This window comes from Belonocnema kinseyi, chromosome 2, assembly GCF_010883055.1.
Source record: "Belonocnema kinseyi isolate 2016_QV_RU_SX_M_011 chromosome 2, B_treatae_v1, whole genome shotgun sequence".
Classification (NCBI taxonomy): Eukaryota; Metazoa; Arthropoda; class Insecta; order Hymenoptera; family Cynipidae; genus Belonocnema; species Belonocnema kinseyi.
Genome location: NC_046658.1, coordinates 25,184,354 through 25,206,867, shown reverse-complemented (window position 1 = coordinate 25,206,867; position 22,514 = coordinate 25,184,354). Strand labels below are relative to the sequence as shown.

Sequence of the window (22,514 nt, the reverse complement as noted above, 5' to 3'; positions counted from 1 at the left end):
GCTTTTTTCAAAGATCGATCCTAGACCAAACACACATCAGGAAATACAGATGGAATTGGTGCATTTCATCTGGTGCATTTCAATCAACATTATTAAAAAATCGGTATCTCTGGACTTTATCCCAAGACTGGGGATTGACCAGACTAAAATTAACTCTCGAGAGTCATTTTGATGATATAGGTGTATTAATTAAATATTTTGAACCAATTTAACATGCCCGAATTTTAATTGATAAAGTTTTTAGCGATTTTTTTTATTTTAGAAAATGTTTTTTCTGACCCTCAACTCAAAATTTGGTTTGATAAACCACTAAAATAAATTCGAGACTCGCTGAGGATAGGAGTGTATCAGGAATGAATCTAGAACCGAACTTTTAGGCCAGAATTTTTATTCCAATTTTTTTATAAATTGTTAATTGAAAATAAAAATATCTCCGAATCGGATTTCCAAATTGGCATTTGATCAGCCGCTAAAATTAATTCTAAGTAACTTTTATGGTATAAGTGTATAAAAAAAAATCTCGAAACAATTTAACTTGCCCGAGTTATTATTAATAAAGTCTTTAAGGAGTTTTTTTTATTTTAGAAAATATTTTCGCAGGGCGTCATCTCAAAATTTGGTTTGATCTACCACTAAAATAAATTAGACACGCTCTGGTGAAAGGAGTGGATCAGGGATAAGTCTAGAAGCGAAATTTTATGCCAGAATTTTTATTCAATTTTTTCAGAAACTTTTCTATAATTATCTATTTTATCAGGCCTATAAATCAAATTCATATATTATTTGTATCTTATAAAGAAAATAAAGATCTTTGAGTGTTATTCAAAAGTACTCGAAATGCTATTTTAGTGTATTCGCTTGAGGTCTCGCCCAAGTTTAAGTTATGCTGTTAGAAATAAAGACACCTATTCCGTAAATTTTATTTCAGATGTTATCTTTGCAATTGGATGCTGCCCTGTATTTATTATCGGTTGATCAAACCAAATTTTGAGATGAGGTCCAGAAAAAAAATTTTCTGAAATAAAAAAACTCCCTAAAGACTTTATTAATTAAATTTCGGGCAAGTTAAATTGCTTCCAGATTTTTTTTATACACCTATACCATCAAAATAACTTAGAATTAACTTCAGGGGCTGTTCAAATACCAATTTGAAATCAGATCCAGGGATAGCAATTTCAAAAATAGAAAAATTTCTGAAACAATTGAAATAAAAATTCCGGCCTAAAATTTCGCTTCTACATTTATTCCTGATCCACTCATGTCAATCAACTAGTCTTTAATTTATTTCAGTGGTTGTTCAAACCAAATTTTCTGATGAAGTCCTGAGAAAACATTTCAAAAATAAAAAAACTCCCTAAAAACTTTATTAATTCAAATTCGGGCAAGTTAAATTGCTTCCAAATTTTTTTTATACACCTATACCATAATAATATCTTAGGATTAACTTTAGGGGTTGATCAAATTCCAATTTGGAAATCAGATCCAAGGATAGCAATTACAAAAATAGAAACATTTCTGAAAAAATTTGAATAACAATTCTGGCCTAAAATATCATGTCTAGATTTATTTGTGTTACAATCCTATCACCCACGAGTCTCTAATTTATTTTAGTGGTAGATCAAACTAAATTTTGAGATTACGCCCAGAGAAAATATTTTCTAAAATTAAAAAAGCTCCCTAAAAGCCTTATTAATTAAAGTTCAGGCAAGGTATATTGCTTTGAGATATCTTTTTGATACACCTTTACCATTAAAATGACTCAGAATTAATTGTAGGCTGGTCAATCCCCAGACTTGGGATAATGTCCAGAGATAACTATTTTTCAATAATATTGATTGAAATGCACCAATTCTATTTGCATTTCCTCATGTCTATTTCGCCTAGGATCGATCTGTGAAAAAAAAACAATGGAAATCAATTATTATATTCAGAAATGTGTTATTAATTAAAATGATTAATAAGTAATTATTGTTTAAATTATTATTGCCGACACTGTCAGTATTAAACATACAAAACCACAAAGCATTTCTTTGGTAAAGAATAATCAATCGAAAGTATAATAAACATGCCGAGCTGGTCTGTCATTATTTCGACAGTATGATCAAATTCACCTTTTTGCCCTAATCGCTGTAAGTAAATGCAGGTAATGTCAATTTAAAATTTTTGCATATAATATTTTATTCACTTTATTTCAAACATATCTTGTCTATTCATTACATACCTTTTTTATGTCGCAAATAAGCGTTAAACACAATTCACTCTTTGCCCACTGGAAGCGCAGAATATTATTACTATTTTATAGTATTAGTCACTCAGAAGCCATTCCATAATGTTATTGGCACAGAAGAAAATCGACGATTACTTCTCAGTCCACATGTCTCACGTCATGATTAATTAAACATTTTTATTATTTGTAATTACTACATAAGATAACCTATATTTTGTTGACACTTCTATCCATTTGTCAGAAATTAAAAATTCAAACTGGCGGATTCAAAATGGCGACCATGTAATCTTGATTTTATAACCAAAATTCTTTAATTGAATTGAACAACTGTACCTGATGGTTTTTAGGATCTCTGGTAACGAATCCGATTTCAGAATTCAAAAATTCAAATTGGCGGATTCAAAATTGCGGCCGTATACTTTTGATTTCAAATAAAAATTCTTAAATTGAATTGAAAAGTCACACTCGGAAGTTTTCGGGATCGCTGATAACAAATCCGATATCGGAATGTCACAATTAAAAATGTTATAAAATCAGGAGTACACGCCCGCCTATTTGAATCCCACAGTTTGAATTTTTGAATTCTGATATCGGATTAGGCCGTACAAGGCCGCCATTCAGAATTTTGAAATTCTGATGTCGGATTCGTTTAAGTGACCTCAACAACCCCGAGTTGTGTTTTTCAATTCAATTGAAGCATTTTTTATCAAATTAAGAGTACACAACCGCCACTTCCAATTTGGAATTTCTGATGTCAGATTTGTTAGAGATTCAAAAAATGGTGATATATGATGAATTTTGGAGGAATATTCGAAAGGGAGAAACATTTTTTCTACCGCTTTTGAAGAGTGTACCGGAAAAAACATATTTTTAAGGTGCCACAGTGAATTCACCATTTTGAATTTTTTTAAATGCCACATTAATTTTGAAAGTACCTATAAAGTAGATCAATTTGCGCCTTCAATCGTTTTTATTGATCAAACCAATTTTTGAGGTTGCCTGTGATCCGCTTGACATGAAATTTCCCATATGAAAGTTCAGTAGTATATTGGGCAATATTTAACAGTTACGTAATTTTATTTCAATTTCTGTATATTAATCATGTTATAGATTTAATATTTATGCTCATATCAAGAAATGTATAATAAATTGTAATTTCGAATTTATATTAATTATTCATAAAAGGCCCCGCACAGAATGCATAGAAAAATGTCTTTCGGTGGATTTGGTTAAAAATTGATAATTTTGTAGGTAATAAGGACCCAATGGAATATCCGTACAATCCTATATATCGCCTACTTCTCACAATGTTCGAATGCAAAGCGATCAATATTTCGAATTAACTGCACCACTCACTGTTTCAGGGCACCAACGGCAATAAAATAAATAAACAGATTTTCACCGATTTTCAATTTTTTTTTAAGGTGATCAGCAATAGTTGCGGAAGAGCGTCTATGCTTCAGATTTTTAAATTTTTACAGTTTTATATTTTTATATTAATAAAATAAGAACAGAAATTGGACATTCTTTCATTATTATTTTTCTTCTTTGAATTAGTAACTTAATTGATCCCACTCTCGAAGAAAATGAATGACGATGTATCTAAAGAACATAAATAATTAGCATGAAATTGAATCTAATGGTTATATAAGCGAATTATATTAACAAAATGTCAACATTATAAAAATTTAGCTTACAAAGTATATTTGTAAGTTGAAATTGCTTAATTTTATCTACGCGATCATATTTGATCATCAAAATTTGTTGTCTGGTTTAATTTGCTTATTTTATAAACAAAATATATAAACATACATAGTTTAGGCATTTATTGGCAGAAAGTAATCGTTTTTATTTCTTAGTTTATTTTATAAACAAATTATATAAGCAAATCCATAGTTTAGGCAGTTATTGTTAGAAAGGAATCGGTTTTCTTTCTTAGTACCTTTAATTTATATTAGTGGTAATATTCAGTGATAACGATTGGTCATTCTATATTATTTGTTCATATTATAAAAAAATTTTGTTAACAAATGCTTACTTTCACCATTCATAGACAGAAAGGAATCGGTTTTCTTACTGGCTGGGTTCTAGTTATATAAGTGCTGATGTTTCGCTATGAATACTCGTCATTCGATTATATTAGTTTATTTTATAAACTTATTTTATAGAAAATATAAGTTAAAAGTAGAGTAATGTTTTACTTAAAGTTTGATGAGGTTGACTGTAATAAATTTCGTTCTTAAATAGCTTTTCTGTTTTTTGAGTAATTCGAAACATGCTGCCAATATCGGTTAGTTCAGATACTGCCGCTAGAAGGTTGACGCTAGACGGGTACATTCTCGCAACAATTACAACAGTACACAACATTTTATTATATGGAGCAACAGTTATGCAGCATTTTTTACTTCCAATCGGACAGTATTTAGAATAAGCTGCATAGCATGTAATAAGGATTTCAAGCTGTTCAGGGAATTCAACACACGAAAGTGCTCTCGAATATCGACCAATGAAGATTGAATACAGAAGCTTCTGGTATCATCTGATGAATTAGTTGCATCTTTAAGGCAAAAATGGAGCAATAATTAAGTTGAAATAGATCCTCAAATTATTGAAATGATTGACAAGTACAATTTGGAAGCTAGTTCTTCCTAAACACTACAAAACATTAGCTAAACTATGTATTTGTTTATAAAATAAACAAATAATATCGAATAACAAATCTTCGTCACTAAAAATCACTACTAATATATTTTGAAGGCGATAAGAAAGAAGAACGTTAACTTTATGTCTATGAATGACCAAACTGTCAATTTATTTATCAAATTTATTTATATAATAAGCAAATAATATGGAACGATATCTCATCACTGCTAAAAATGACCACTTATATGATTTGAAGACGACTAGAAAGAAAAACAATTACATTTTGTCTTTAAGTGACTAATACGGGGGAACCTAAAACTGGTAAAATCGATAATTTTCTAAGTATTACATGCCCTTAATGGATTTTTTAATGGATATATATATTTTTAATTTTTTAATGGATATTTCATGGGGTCCTTATAACCTACAAAATTACCAAGTTACAACCAACTCCACCGAAAGAAATTTTCCCATGCATTATGTGCGGGGTCCTTTACAATAGTACATTGTTAATAATTTATAAGTAAATTAATGTGTCATTGGATTAATATTAAATAATAATACTTAGTTATTTTGTAAGCTGGCGTAGAATATTCCTTCAACTGTATTTAATTTTACGTTCCTGATGGATTCTATGTCAAGTGATAACAAGAATTTTCTTCGTGAAATGGGATTTGGCTCTAACGCGGCGTATACAGTTATATATTCGTGAAGAAAAATTCCTTATCTTTGGTTTTAATAAACCGGTTTGACTTTTCAAGTTCCAAAATTGTTCGCATTGATATGTTTTTTCAAATCAAAAAATCATGTTTAGAAATAGAAAATTTTTCACATTTTTTTGAAAACTTAAAAAAAATCGCTTTTTTGAAAATACGTGTCCTCCGATTTTTTTAATAAGAAGCGATACACGTGCTTCACAGGTGCTGAAAGTTTTATCTTGAGACCGCCAGTGGTTAATGAGAAAATAAATAAAATGCAAGGTTCCACACGACGAAGCGACCATCATTATGCCACACCGCGCCATATCCACTGCGATTCGCTTTTGCTTCTATATTCGCACCAAGCGTGCTTGTCTAAACCTGCATTGGAAAAGCAAAGAAACTCTATTCTCACATTTCACATGTACCGTCTTTAGCGTAAAAATCACATTAGCGACACTGCTTGCTCACAATTATTTGGTTCTTCTTCGTTGAAACGAGTTTAAATACTTGTTTTTTTTCAGTCTATTCGTATCTGGATACATCGCTGCCAAAATCCCTGTTAGTAAAAGATGTTATAATCCTTATGGCAGATCTGATCACAGTAATATTAAAATAAATGGTAGGCCTGTTCCCGAAAGTATTCGCGAAAATGTTGAATTTATTATAAAAAAACATTGTATTTGTAATAGTTACTGTTATAATTAGAATTGAAATAAGATACAATCTCTGTGCTACGATTGTTTGTTGTTTAGTGTTACCTTGGTACCCTGTCTTGTGACTTCTTGATTTTTCTAAAATATAAACTGTTCTTACTTAATTATCGTGTACTTAATTTATCAATTCGTACTCTAATCTTTATTAAAATTGCCGTAAGAGATTTTCGCAAGGACAAACTCCGTCTTCTGATAAATCTAGAGATAATGATTCTCACGTCAACGAAATTCACAAAGATACATTTTCAGATCAAATTGATGAATACTGAGGGATCATTCGCATACCAGTCGGCTATAAAATATATGCAGAAATCTTAAGAAAAAGCTGGGAGAGTCAGGTAGAACAAAAAGAAAGTATCCCACACAATCAGAGGGGGTTTAGAAAAGGGATGGGACATATAGAAAACATCTACATACTAAACTAATTGGTTAACCGAAATTTAGGGAGAAAACAATTGAGGTGTGAGCAAAGTGATATGCCAAGTATGGGGTAAAGTTAAGAGAAGGTTTAATGATGATTGGATGATGAGGGTCTGGTTGTTTGACGCATTGCCTTGGGCGATGTTGTGTTATAAAGTGGGTGTCTGGGAATAGAAGGAGTATAGGGAAATGGAAAACATACATAAGATATTTCTGAAATGAGAAATAGGGGTCAGTTGGAGTTGCCCAGGATACATGTTAAGAGAAGAATCAGGAAGCAAAAAGATGTTGACTAAAAATTAAAAGCCTGCAGGTTTGAAGAGAAGCTAAAAAGGGGAAAGGGTAGCAGAATAACACAAGTATCTTTGGAATTCGAAACAATTAAGCGAGAGTCAATTTGGGAAATTCAAAATGCGAAAAAGAAAGGAGAAAATGAGAAGGGTTTGAGATATACGAGAAGGGGTTATACAGTGGCAGGAAATAGAGTTATAGCTATTAGTAAGCCAAAAAGAAGAGACATGGACAAAGATGATGGATTCGAAGTACAATGCATGGTATATGGTAGTCAAAGGTTTGACGGAACCAGAATATCTGCAAAAAATAAAGAAAGAAGAAAAACGGAGTAGAGTTGTATGGTTTAGAATGGGAGAAGGAGTGAGAGCATGCAGATATTGGTTGAATGGAGAAGAAAATCTGTGTAGAGTATGTGGATACAAAATGGAATCATGGGCACATGTTTTAGACAGATGTACACGAGAGGGAGATGGACAGTTGAGTGTGGATGAGTGTATAAGATAGATTTTCGATGGTGATGGGCAGGGAATGACGTGGATGAAGAAATTTGAAGAAGTAAGGGAAATCAAAGCAGTAGGACACAGCCAAACGGGTAATTCTGAAAAAGGAAAGTAAAAAGCAAAATTTGATTTGAAAATCGAGGAAAATGCATTTTTATGGTAAGAGGAAATGAAAGCCGTGGAAGATCGCTCATTTGTAGAATTAGTATTATTATTGTTTATATTACGTAAAGCGAAATAGTAGAATATGAGTAGTTGTTAAGTTAGACTACGGATGGATTGTAAATATATGTACAGGGAGCGGAGGCCCTCAAACCCGTAAAAGGGATAAATACATACATAAATACGCAACTCTTAAATTCGAGAGATATTACAACTGATCACGCTTTTAATACTAGCAAATATTGACGAACTTTGTGGTACAAGATAAAAAGACTGGCAAAATTACCCTAATGACATTTTTTATTTCCATGATAATTACAAATGTTATGTGCCTTTCAACATTTTGTAATTTTTTGGAAAATATTTTTAAGTATTGCTATAACTGATTAAAAGTATTTAGTCAAAATACTGAAACTTACATAATTTTCAAAACTATGCGTATTTCCTTTCTAAGCCAAACATAACGTCTACCAGTGATCTTTAGTACATTTCAGCACAACCTACCAATTATCGTCATGCTTTTTTCGAATTTGGCACAAAGTTAAAATATTGTACATAATTCATAATCAATGAAATCACATGTATTGAGATTTTTAATCACCGTGAAAACAATTTTAATTTAATTTAAAATTTTGTTTTTCTTTTGAGCAAATTAACTTTTAGGAGCGTCCACATATTACCTAACGTTATATTTTACCTTTTTCCCTTCCCCATGTAAAAGACCATTACATTTATTTCGTCCCCCTCCTCTCCACAGTTACTTAATAATTTTTGAATTATGTTTAAATATATAATAGATGTTTTCTAAATTAAATTTTTTTACGATGCAATGAATATTAAAGGTCTTTTACAGGGTAAAATTTTTTTTAATCTGATTAAATCTTCTAAATATTTCTTGAATTAACTTGATTTTATTATTTAATCATACCAAATTGAAAAAAGTGGCTCAATTTTCAAAATAAAAACACATAAGAAATTTTCTCATTAATCTTCACAAAATTATTTTTTTTTTAATCGTTACAAATTTTTTTTAGGTCTGCAACCTTAGAAAAATGGTCTCAAGTCTTTCAGATTGTTCTTTGAAAATTGAGCTGCCGGATCGAATAAGGGCACATAAATTTTTTCGGAACGAGCGTAAATTAACCCTAACATGACAAAAGAAAGAATTCTGGAAATATTTTTTTACTGAAATCAAGACACTTTCTTGCAGTAATTTAATTTTCAAAAGTTAATATTCTAAACAAATTTTGAAAGCCACGAAAACTTATCGCGCTTGACCCGAAAAAATGTATGTACCCTTATTCGATTTGGCAGCTCAATTTTAGAAATAATTTGAAATCTTTTTAAATATTCTCCTAAAATTATTTCAAAATAAAAAAATCATTATAACTTTTCACAGGAACCTAGAAACCTTAAGCTTACCCAAAGGACCCCGAACCAAATGTACAGTAAAATGGCCACCAATGAAAAATTCAAAAAAAATTTTGTTTTGTATTTTCAAACCTGCAAAGCGATAATTCGAAGGAAAAAAGTAAGAAAAATGGACAGTTTTTTTTACAAACAATTGTCAAAGTTTCAATTTTTACATGTATTTTAATAGAAAAATGCTGATTTTCGTGAAAAGTTTTTTTTCTCCTGAACTAATAGTTGGATTTGGTTCAAACTTGCACATTTTCACTATCATTTCTACCAAAACAAAAGGTTCATATCCAAGATCTAGAAAGATAAGCGGTTTATGGGGTATACACCATGATATAAGGGTGTTTTCATACCTCAAACACCCAAGTATGGAAATTATCATTTCTTAGTTACTAAAGTCACTAGGTATTTTTTATTCAATTACTAGGGTATGAAACAACTTTCAGATAAGTAGAGGAAGTGTGCATGTCAAGGGGTTGTTTAATCATCCCTTATTTAGAGAAGCAGAGAAATTAACTTTTCGTAAGGAATAAATCACCAAAGCTCAGGCTTATAAAATCACATTAAAACATATACAGGTAGCCTTATTTATCAGGATATGCAGTAGAATTTATTTTCAGTGTCATTTAATCATCCCCTAATTATTGAACCAAGGAAATCGGTATTTAAACGGAATAAAGTACCAAAGCTTTTTTATTGTAACATTGATGAACAGAATCACTTCAAAATATATACAGGTAGCTTTTATTAGCAAGATTTGCATAAGAATTTAATTTTAAACAACCCCTTAACATGCACACTTCCTCTACTTATCTGAAAGTTATTTCATACCCTAGTAATTGAATAAAAAATACCTAGTGACTTTAGTTACTAAGAAATGATAATTTCCATACTTGGGTGTTTGAGGTATGAAAACACCCTTATATCATGGTGTATAGCCCATAAGCCGTTTATCTTTCTAGATCTTGGATATGAAGCTTTTGTTTTGGTAGGAATGATAGTAAAAATGTGCAAGTTTGAACCAAATCCCGGTGGCCATTTTACTGTACATTTGGTGCGGGGTTCTTTGTCATACAATTTAGCATTGTGGCAAAAATTTGCTTTAAAATCATTTACTCTTCTTTTAAATTTTAGGAAATAATTGAAAATGTCTTGAATTCTTTTCCAATGTTCCTTTAGGATTCATTTTGAAAAATTCATTTAAAATTTTCCCATGCATCTTAAGAATATTTTTTCATTCTTTTGACGCCCTGTAAAATTTAGATTACCTTTTCTGATTGTTTCTGTTTGTTTCTATTTATTTGACAAATACTGATTGATGATGATTTATGCAATAACAACAAAATGCATTAGTCAACAATAATTCAAACTTGTCACTATTTATTACAATTCGAAAAAATATTGTATGTGGCACCATCCAGTAAAGCTAGTTTTCAAAAAAATGCATCAGAACCGGAAGATTGTGACTCTCTTAACGTCTTCAGCGAGGGAAACTTTGGTCCCAAATACTCACTGGCCAGATGTCTCATTTCCACCACTAAACCGCCTCACTCGGCACGAGAAAATTCCGTCTCACTCTTAAAGCTGAGTAGATGTTCGTGGTAGTGGAAATAAGACATGTGGCAAATGAGTACTTGCGACCGAATTTTCCCTCGCTGAACAACCCTGCACTAAGAGATCATTCTCTTGAGAATATTATTGGGGTTTTAGCTTCCTAATCGTTTTAAACCTATAGAGATTAAAGAAGCCAGATCTTTCCAGTCTTTCCTTCCTCTCCTGATCACATCCATACCTGAATGGGGGCATATTTCGTTAAGTGCAAACGTACTCTCCTCTGGATTAGTTCCAAGTATCTACGTGCCTACTTGAATCTTTTTCCGAATTGTTTGCAGAGCGATAACTCTGACCACCGAACAATTGGATAACGCCTATTGCCAGCTACACTGCTGGATAAAGGCTCCCTGTTTTGAAAGTTCCTGCTGAATATGGCTAGAAACAAAATATGCAGTTGTGGAGAATGGTCCAGAGATGGTCACACAGTTGTAGGTTATGGACGCCAAGCGCTTCCCAGAGTATATAGTCTAACCCTCGCACGCGGGTTTTTCGCAAGGGCGGACGTAACCTTATCTTAGCTACTCGTGGGAACAACGAAGACACCAGCAAACTCAGTTGTGATTCTCATTTTTCGGTTACGAACGCAGAGCGATTACCCAAACGCTACATGAACCCGCAGACAAAAAGGAGCAAACACCAATATCTGACTGAAATGGATGTCTTCCTTCCAGGAGGTATCTCGGAGGACGCCAACATCTCGAGCATTATTATTATTATTACACCATTAGGCCATTTCCCTTTCGGGATAGGAGTGACTCACTCGGTGGGGAAAGGTTAGATAATTTTCAAATTGACCCAGAATTATCGTGTAATTTATGTAAATAACACGTACGTTCCGCAACACTGCTCCGACCCAGGTTGCTGATCAATCTCTCTAGCATCATTCACTTTACTGACACTCTTTTTATTAACTATTTTCCGCCATACTTTCCTGTCCCGGCATACTTCTCTAGCTTCTTTTATGTCCATGCATTTTTTCATGCAGGCTCTCGTATTTCTGTGACTTATTATGTGACCATCTTAACCGAATTCTTTCCCATGTGTCTACTAGCGTCTCTTCTGCACCACATTCTTTTAGAATTATCTCGTTACTTAATTTGTCTGCCAGAGTTTTCCCGCATATTATGCGCATGAATCCCATGTCAATTGCGCTAATTTTACTCTTATCTTTTTCTTGATAAGTCCATGTCTCGCTAACGTATAGTACAGTCGATATAAATATAGAATTATGTATTGCCATTTTAGCTTTATCTGATATATTTTTACTTCTGATACGGGGACCTGCTCTACCAATAACCTTTTTACCTTCGTTTATGCGTCTATCTAATTCCTGATCTATCTTCCCGTCCCTGATAAATAAGCTACCAAGGTATACGAACTTATCAACTTGTTCAATTCTCTAATTGCTCATTTTATAGTGCGGAGAGAGCTTTGGCGAATTCAAATGCTAAAACCAACTATGAATCAAAAGACCAAAAGACGCTTGCATTAACTAAACAAGAAGATTGGCTACGCAAAACAGAATGCATACGTGTTCTGTAGATGACTAACTACATAACATCTGCTACGCATTTTACAGAAAGGGAGGAGAATAGGAAAGAGGGAGAAGTGGGTCAGAGGTCATCCATTTCGGGGAGGCTTGTGACAACCTCATAACATCAGCCTGAGGAAAAATGTCCACGAATAACTGCCGAAGAGGTTTGAAAGCACTGAAGTAAACGAAGAACTTCTCCACTGCCAATAACTTGTCTAAACACGCAGCGTAAGATCTTTACAGATGTCCTAAATAACAGAATTGTACGGAGAATTGGACCTGTGTGGGAAGAGATGTACGAAGAGCGTGGCTGGAAAAAACGAAAGAGCCTGCGAATTGACAAGTGCTTCTGCAAAGAAGCAGCATCCCACTTTTTATATGTCTGTTGGAAAGCTTGAAGGTTCATCGACACATAGTGAGATGCATAAAGAAATTGATGCCCCTTAGGAAAACAATATTCTCGATCACATTTGGAGATGATTGCGCGACAACGAATAGCATTACCTTCCAGATGGATATCTTTCAAGGCGACACCAGAAGCTCTTTTCTATTTTGTATCACACTTCTACCACTATATCTTTTAACACGCAATTTTCCTGGGTACTTTTGCAGCGACAATAATCATCGCGAGTATAAGGCCTATCGTTATGATTTCGTCGTGTCCTATTACCACCCATCTCACGTTCGTGAGACGTGATCACAGGTGTGATTCACCATGGTTCTCGTGAGGACCACTGTCATTTTGATGGACAGAAGTTGCTACCATTGGGACCCTGTGCTATACTCGCATACATAAAAACACACACATATATGAAAAAAAAACTTTATTTTTAATAATTCTTTTAGCATATTTGTCCACCATATTGTATCAACCAGTTTGATTTTAAGAATGCGACTTCAGATTCGTTATCAGCGACAGCAAAGCCACTTAGTAACAATATTCAGGCAAATTGGAAAATTATTTATAATTTTGGCCAGCTTTTTAGGATTTGGTCACAAAGTGTGCCTCGCCGCACTGCACAAGTCACTGCTTTCTCAAATAACTGTTAGTAATACCGCATTTCTTATCATAGATGGTACATTGTATGCAATAAATTGTACAGATCACTCGAAATTATTAATTATTGTAAAGACTGTTCATCATTTCTTTGAAACCTGGGCCATCAGCATGTCAGAATACATCGATAACGAAATATTAGGAGATAAGTTTTTTCGATAATTTAACTGAAAACTCTGAAAGGAAAGCTTATAAACTAGTAAGTGTAAATCTGAATATTTGAACATTTAACGGACATATTTGATTCGCATAATGGACCCGTCTTTTCGAATCTGTAATTTTCGACAAAAAATTAGAAATTAGCGACCTTAAACACACATTTATACCAAGTTTCATACAAATTCGACGAAATCTAGACTTTTAGCCAATTTTTGAGCTGCTCTCCCACTATGCATCTGCGAAGAATGGGACCTAACGCTCAAAACATCGATGTTTAGTTCTTTACATTAATCGATGGTTTTTTAGTTTCTCTTTCATTTGCAAAAAATTCAGACATTCTTTCAGTAAATAACTTTACTTTCATTTTTTTTTTATAAACTTGTTCTTAGATGAACCCGGTTTTTCATCATAGCGAAACATAGTAGAAACCAGGAGCCTGGTGTAGTTTGGAGTTCGTCTTATAGCACTGTTGTACTGAAACAGCGGCCGCGAGAATTTGATGTGACAGCAGTCGCCTCTGGATGCTTTCTTATAGCTACCATCTGCCACTCCACAAGTTTTTAATCGCTTGCTTCTTAATGGCCGAGAATGTTCCTTTCATTGCGACAGGTGTTTTATTAAACCACCTTCTGAGCTGTTGCCAGTGCCATACTGACTCATGAATGTTCAAGATATTCAATGCTTCTTTCTGTGTACATTGCCTGTAGCCGCAATCACCATAGGATGAATGGATACATACTTCACATTCCTCCATACTGTCTTTACTTGATGCCTTAGCTCGCTATACTTATGGATCTTGGTTATATAGGTTGCCTGCAAATCTCGACCAAGTGGACAAACAATTTGGATGATGTAGACTCGACCAGGTTTTCTCACGCATCACGATGTCACTTTGATTGGCTCGGATATAATAATCCGTCTAAACTAAAACATCCTATTATAAGATGTAATATTCGGTTTCTAAAACAAGCATTAGAAAAATCTATAGAAAGGTATCCGTTCTATTAAAAGTTCTAGGCTTAGGGGAAGCTGTTGATGTATATGGCCACCTTATCATTATGTCTGTGCGTATATTCTCTATAATTGATTACGCAACAGCCATCAATAATTTTCTGGATAGATTCGTTAGTATCTCCACATAACCGGCACCCGTCAACCACGTCTTGATGTAACATGCGTTTGCGATCATTTCTGGTGCTAAGGACCTCGTTCTAAGTCGCAATGATAAATCCTTCTGTTGGCAAATATTGAATGCCTCACTATCCACTTCATGTTGATCTAATGTTTTAGGGTACTCAACGTGGATAGCTTTCTACCTCCATTGCATTTATAATTCCTCTATGGTTTCTGCCAAGATGTTCAATGCGTACTCTGAGGACAAATTCAAGGGCGTGTACTGAAAATCCACTTTCTAGATGGTGTTGTAAAGTTCAAAATCTCTCTAACTGTTAAAATAGTCTCGCAACTGTATAACTTGTAATCGCTAAATTAATCTGGTACATGCCTAAAAATAAAACCAAGAATCCAACGACCAAATTTGGACAACCATCATAGGTCGGTGTTAAACCATTTGACGAGCTCGAAGGAGTACGTGAGGACAGAGATGGCATAGGGGTTGATTGCCCTGATTTTGCTTGCCGAGTTCAGAGAATTCTTCAGAATTATTCTGAGTCTTGTAGTTAAAGCAGACGTTAGGCTTTTCTGAACTAACGTAAGATAAATAACATTAGCTTCAAGAATACCCAGATATTTGTATGACTCGCTCGCAGCCATTGCCTCGATGTTATTTTTCAAATCATTCCCTAACTGTGCGATCCCTAATTCCCCTCTGGTTGAATTCACTATTCTGCATTTATTTAGGCTTAGCTTCATGTGGATATCATTGGAAAACTTCTTTGTGACCTCGACCACTTGCTGCAGTTCCTCGTCTAAATTAGCGTATAGCTTCAGGTCATCCATATATAGAAGACGGGTCACTTGATAAACATCCTCATTATCATGTATTCTGAATCCATTCGACATGCTATTTTTTTCTTAATGGTTTCAACGCTAAAAAGAAATATAGTGCACTGAAGGAGTCCCCTTAATATATACCTTTCGTGATGAGTATTGATCCGGTTATCCTTGGTTGAAAATGATTAAAATACTTTATTCTTGTACGTCAAAGCATCGTTGCACGACAACGAAAGGAAACGTTTACTTGTAGTCAATGTTTGCTATGTGCAAATTTCTTTAATGTTTACGAGCTTCAGTCATGGCAAAAGCGTGTATCGTGACCAGATCTTTACTGCCTCGCGAGTATTTAAAACATTCTTTTTGTTCTTCTTTAAAAGTTGTCACTCTCATCTTAGTGAAAATCTACCTGATCTGTAATGATAGCTGTAAGATATTTATAAATTCTTGGAAGACAGGCTATCGGTTGAAATTTAGATAGATTTTGAGCGTCTGGATTTTTGGGCAACATATACGTATTACCCTAGAGCATAAGGCCTGGCATCAGATTAGGGTGATCGATGATCTTCTAAAAACACTTTGCCAACGTAGGATGCACACCCGCCAGGTACTTGTACCAGAAGTTGTGCACCATGTCCGGACCTGAAGCTTTCCAGTTACTTGCATTTTTCAAAACCGCTGAAACATCTAGAGCTGCGATGTTTGTCAGCTCCATTTTAGGGCTGTTGCTTCTTACTTTCTCTGGTTGGAACCACGAAGTGTCCAAATTGCATCTGTTCATTTTGCCCCAAACACTTGACCAGCATTTAGTTATGTCTTCCAATTGAGTAACTTCGGTATCTTGCTGATAATTTTGCTCTACACTCAGTTCAAGATAGAACCTTCTTCCATCTGCCTGAAAGGTTCGATTTTGCTAGCAAGTTTTTTAAGGGAAGTTCATCAGTAGGTAGCTGGTGTTCCACTTCCATTTTGACAGCAGCTATTATAACAGCCGAAACCATTATATTTACAGATATTAAGCATTTTTGCTCTGCTATATTCTGCTAATTTGTTCTGCTAGCTAGCTCTGAGTACTCAAGTAAGAAGAGTCGATGATGTTCTATCCTCACACTTTACTTACTTTTCTCTGCCAAAAAATAAAAGCGTATAGATCACTGTCCATATGGTACGATGTATGTAGTAGTACGGGATCATCAACAGGTTAAGAAAGAACATCAATTGCCCCTGCTTGATCGTCTGAAGCGGTTTCCTCTAACTAATGTTCATTGCCGTCGTTTTTCTACGCCAAAGCAACCTATTGTTTAATCTCCAAATCAAGTCTTCTAAGATGTATAGATTAGTTTTGATGTCCTTTACCTTAGCTCCCTTACCTCTTCGTTCTCTGCTTGTCTGGCATGGGAAACCCTGTTAGTAACAGTGCTACCGCCAACATAGCGGTCAAAGTTTTGTGAGGAAATCTCAAGCACTCGGAGACGAAAGGAGTGTCCTCAGAAAACCAGCCCTACTAATGGCCACTACAGCTGTATGCAAGGTGCAGTCAGCTCTGCTAGCGGAGCGTGAAGATGTTGTGTTGCATGGAGGGTATGCTTTTCTTAAACGACTCCTAAATACTTAAATGTCTGCTAACGGACACGACCACGCGCACCTACTTTGTAAAATACAGCTCCCGGGGAATAGGGCCCTTATCTCACGGGCGATCACATCTGGTGATATTAACTTATGTGCTGAAAATGACTTTTGATGTTTTTCTCGAAAAGTGAATTGTAGCAGTTCCAATTTAAGATGTGCAACGGTGGCTTGTTTTTCAACCCAGAGGGTTCGTTCTGGGCCAATAAATGTCTCTATACGTAATTCCATACCGGAAAAACGGGCCCTTTTCTTGTAAAAAGTCGAACATTTATATTAACACTTACCCCTGCAATTGCATAAGCCAATAATGTCTTTCCACATCCAGGCGGTCCATACAGTAAAAATCCTCTGGGCGGAGATATACCTAATTGTTTATAAACTTCTGGATGTTTCATGTGAATTAATAATTTACATATAGAGTCTAGAATCTTTGCGCATCCACCAATATTGGCAAATGTTACTTTCTGGTCAGCAAGGGATACATCTACTCTTTTCCGGGAAATAATACCATATCCCGGAGTGCCATCGTTACGTTTTTGACGCTTTCTCCCCGGCTTCTCTGAAGAGCCTTCCAATAAGGAAAACCTGTTTGAATTCACCTAAATAAAAATTAATACATACCAATCAATCAAATCAAAGGCCAAGTCGAAGGGTTTGTTTCCATAGATCTGACAACGTAAGATCTAGCAAAAAATAAAAGCGTGAACCTAATAGAGTACAATGCTTTTTAATACTGCTAACGTCTTAGAAAGAAACTCCTCAAGGAGTGGACTAAAATAGCCAAGCAGCACACAAATTAACAGCGGGTAATTTCTGCGCTCGTATACCAGAACCGAGTAAGTAAGATTTGTAATTAAAGCATGAATGTTTTCTCGACGTTATTTTTAGTTTACTTTTTTAGGCAACAGGAGTTTTCAATTAGTTCCAATAAAAACAGTGCTCCGAACTTTTGAAATGAATATAGGGTGTTAAATGGGAAAAGCTTGGTTTTCAAAACAACGGATAAGGAATGTACTTGTAATTGACGTTTTGTAAATTAAAGCTTAGTACCTTCTTAAGGAATGTTCAGGAAATAATTTCCACCTGATAACTTGCAATTTTGACCTCGCGAACCCTCTTGTAATGTGCTCGGAACAAGTCCAAAAAAGACAAGGTTCCAAGTATTTTAAAACTAATTTTCAATTGTATAGAAAATTGCCACTCGTGAAAAGTTAATATCTTACGAGTTAAATGATATCAGTATTTTCTAAAATAAATGACATAATTAACGAATATTAAGAGTAATATTTTGTTGTTTAGGATATTTGATATATAAACAATTTATGTGAAAAGTTATTTTCTTAAATTAATGACGCAGTTATTGAATGTTAAAAGTGATATTTTTTCTGTGAAAGTGGGATTTAATTTATTTATAGAATTAAAATTACTTGCTCCTTTTTATAGGAAAGATAGAGAAAATTCTAGTTTTTCAAATTTCTTATGCGATGTCGCTTATTTAGCAGTATTTTCTGATCTCAACAAAATAGATCTGGAAAAATTGCAATCCATAATGTAACTAAAAAAATGGTTTAAACAATAGGCTATAAGTTCTGGTATAAGGAGATACTCAATAATAGATGACATAGTGTAAGAGATTCGAAAAAGCTAGAATTTTTTTCACCTTTCTTGTAAAAAGGGACATTACAGGTTTACAGTTTGACAACCCTAAAATAACATTGGTTTGTAAAAAAAAAATGCATTGCCCGAGTGTTCTTTCAAAATCTGGCGATGATTTATAAAAATATAAAAATTGAAAGAAAATAGTAACAAAAATAGAGAAGCTTTCTCGCACTCGGAGTGCTCCAAAAAGTCTGCGTTATGAAAGATCCATGTGCCATGAACATACAGCAAAACTATAATAATATTGCGCACACTACAATAAGAATTGTATATGCGAAAATTCAATAAACTAACCGTTTTTTAATGCGTGTCCTTCTTTTTTTTTTAATTTTTACCCTATTTTATACATACTGCATGATCTTGTGCTAAGTATTATTTTCACACGTTTTGCAATTTCTCGAAATTTTCACATAGTGAAATAATTATACTTTTTGGAACCGATTATTGTTTCACCCATATTATCTTAGAGTGTGACTCCTGAGCTTTTAAAATTAATGCACATACACACTTTTGTCCATATCCCACTTAGAATTACATAATTTTGAAAATAAATATATAAATAATACAAGATTTTGTAATCACATTTTTTTTTAATTCTGATATAACTTTCAGAATTATTATTTTACTATTTTTTAGCTTTGACTTTTAGAACACAAAAAAAACCTTACCAGTAAAAAAATTGACTTTAATTGACCGATTAGTCGCTGAGATAAAAGCCTGCTATGTGTGACACTGATTGCATATATAATTTGCCACCTGATTTTTAGAATAAAAGGAAGAAACCTGACCTATTATTTGGGAATGCATGTCATCCTGCGTTTGATATAAACCTGCATGAAGTCCCTGTCATGCTAGGGAAACTAATATTTTGGGAAAGAATTTTAATTTTCTGAAACAGCTAAATTTCCGAAGAGACTCCGAGAGCAGTCATATTTCAAGAAGGAGAGGATAGATAGCAGAACGGTTCTTGAGGCACATTTGCAAGCTTATTTTTTACGCTGATTTCTGAAACTGACGAAGTATTCGCAGGTGATAGCACATTCTAAGATACCCGACTTTATGAATATAAACGATTATTTCCCGATTGGATACTGTAAAACGAACACTAATAAACTCAAAATCGAGAAGTCCCGATGACTGCGACGACGAGAACAAAGACAGAACATAGTACATGTGGAAAAGCATTAGCTCTCGGCAAGGTAGTATTTCACATTAAAAATAAAACTGGCAATAAAAGAAAATCAAATACAAGAGGAAAATTGATCTATTTTTGAGGTAAAGAAATGTTGATCATCCACGGCTGTTAAGACCAAAAGACGAATACATCAACTCTCCATAAAGATTGGCTGGGATCCGTTATCACACACTTAACAAGTAAAAGCTGCTGACCATCAGGCAGCATATTGTTGAGAGAATACGGATACTATCTGACGCTTTGAGAAGTCTAGAGCGGAGAGGTGTGTCAGAGAAAATCAACAGTTTCTCGCTAACCCATTTCGACTCTTCCAAGACCCTCCAAATAATTATCAACCATCCACCCAAACCAAAAGAGGTCGCCGTATTTTGGAGCGAAGTCTACGAAGTTCAGCATAGACTGGACGAAGACTCAGAAAATATAAAGAGCTTCAAGGATTTATGTGATGCCCTCATAACACCTGATGAAGAATGCCCACCCATCCCTAACGAGGAAGTGAAAAATGTATTAAGAGGGATGAAGAACTATTCCGCTCCGGGACCAGATGGTATTAAGACCTTTTGGTGGAAGAAGTTTCCTTCAACCCATCAGCATTTGAACCGTATTTTCACCTCATATTTAAAGTCGGAAGAGCCAATTCCGGAGTAGTTGGTGGAAGGGCGAAACTTCCGTAAACAGATCCTCGATAAGAGGATACACGGCATCTTCCACAGAAACGTGGAGGATCAGTCAATGTATGCCTACATATGACTAAATCGTATCAAATATTTTTAGTTTAGTTTATTCAAGCCTTGGGACAGTGTCCCCTAAGGCAGAAAATATAAGCACAATAATGAAAATACATAAATCATGTAAAATCAAATAATCAATTACCGAATTCTAAAGATTCTAAGAACTATTGCAAGAACAAATGAGCGCTATATAATAGAAACGAGGTTAGTATAAAAAACTGAACATTAATAGGAACCGTTAGAACCTATATAAGTCTATAAAAGTTACGTTTGCTCAGACAATAAATGGCGGAAAATATTGATCTTGAATATACCTAAACAATCAGCAGCTCTTATATTATTAGGCAGAGAATTCCACAGGTTAGCAGAAGAGATAGAAAAAGAGTTGGAATATGCAGAAGTTCTATATGTAGGTGTGTATAATAAGTTTCCGTCTCTTCTGGTGACACGACTCCGAACACTGTCCACATATTGAAATGACTCGTTAAGAAACGGAGGATTGTCTGAGTTAAAAATGCAGTAAAGGTCGACGGCCATAGAATATTTCCCTCGATTTTTAACTCTTAACCAATTTAGCGTAATGATATACGGTGATATGTTTGTGTATCTTGGTAAGCCGTATATAAATCGCATACATGCATTTAGTCCTCTCTGTAGTTTTACATCAAGTTCGAGTGATATATCGCCGTACACCAGACAGCAGTAATCTAAGAGAGTGGAGATCAGCGTAGATACTAATTTAATGTGCAGAGACTTATCTAAGATTTTCCTGTTAACTTTAAGAGGATACGATGTTCTATGTACTTTATTGACTATATGAGACGTGTTCCTGTCAGTTAAGTGAAGGATTAAAGATGAAGCCCAAATTGCGAGCAGAGTTAGTGGATCATGGCCTTCGTCTTAGAAACGTTAATGGAAAGTTTGTTAGTTGTGGCCCATGTAGTGAAAAGCTCAATCGTTTGATTTAAAGTCCCGTTCGCCAAAGATAGATTACGAAAAGAACAATAAATATATATTTGAGGGCCGTCAGTATAAAATACTAGGCAGTCTGATAAATACCTGAAAATTCTAAGAGATGGCATTAGTATTCACTAATGTGAAACATTTTCATCGAGCTTTATCCTTCAAATGACGCCTGTCAAAACTTCAGCCACTTATGTTTACGCATTTACAAGTTACAGCACTGAGAAGCGACTAACCTCCGAGTTTTTTTTAATATGGAAAAATCTGAGTTTCGAGTTTTGATCAAACACTACTATCTTCGCAAGAAAACGATATCCAAGACCAAGGCCAATCTGGATAAGTAATACCCGGACTCTGCACCGTCGATTGGAACGATTCATAAGTGGTTTACCGAGTTTTATTGTGGCCGTACGAGCACAGTTCATGCTGAACGATCTGGGCGCCCGAAAGAGGTCACTACACCAGAAAATGTCGAAAAAATCCATGATATGATGTTGAATGGTCCCAAAGTGAAATTGAGAGAGGTAGCTAATGCTGTAGGCATATCATTGGAACGTGTGGGCAATATCGTGCATTCAGTTTTGGGCATGAAGAAGCTCTGCGCGCGATGGGTGCCGCGTTTGCTCATAGTGGACCAAAAACGAATTCGTGTGACAACTTCCCAGCAGAATTTGGCATTATTTTCGCGTAAGCCGACCGAGTTTTTGCGCCGATTCATAACCATGGATGAAACCTGGATCCACTACTACACTCCTGAGTCAACGCAACAGGCAAAACAGTGGATTCCACTGGGCCAAAGTGCTCCGAAGCGTCCAAAAACGCAACAATGGGTCGGAAAAGTTATGGCCTCCATATTTTGGGATGCACATGGCATAATATTCGTGGACTATCTTGAAAAAGGTAAAACCATAACCGAAGCATACTATTCATCATTATTGGAC

At 34.6% G+C, this 22,514-nt stretch overlaps 1 protein-coding gene across 2 annotated transcripts in view; it reads right to left on the bottom strand.

The window, feature by feature from the left end:
• Positions 1–22,514, bottom strand: part of LOC117168502 (nuclear valosin-containing protein-like) — a 253,892-nt gene that overhangs the window by 178,075 nt on the left and 53,303 nt on the right. The window contains exon 5 of one of the 2 annotated variants that reach the window (XM_033354215.1): positions 17,310–17,624. The exons of the other annotated variant lie outside the window; for it this stretch is intronic. Within the exon in view, the coding sequence (XP_033210106.1) occupies positions 17,310–17,624 (315 nt within the window). The remainder of the gene's footprint in view (positions 1–17,309; positions 17,625–22,514) is intronic. 2 annotated transcript variants of the gene reach the window in all.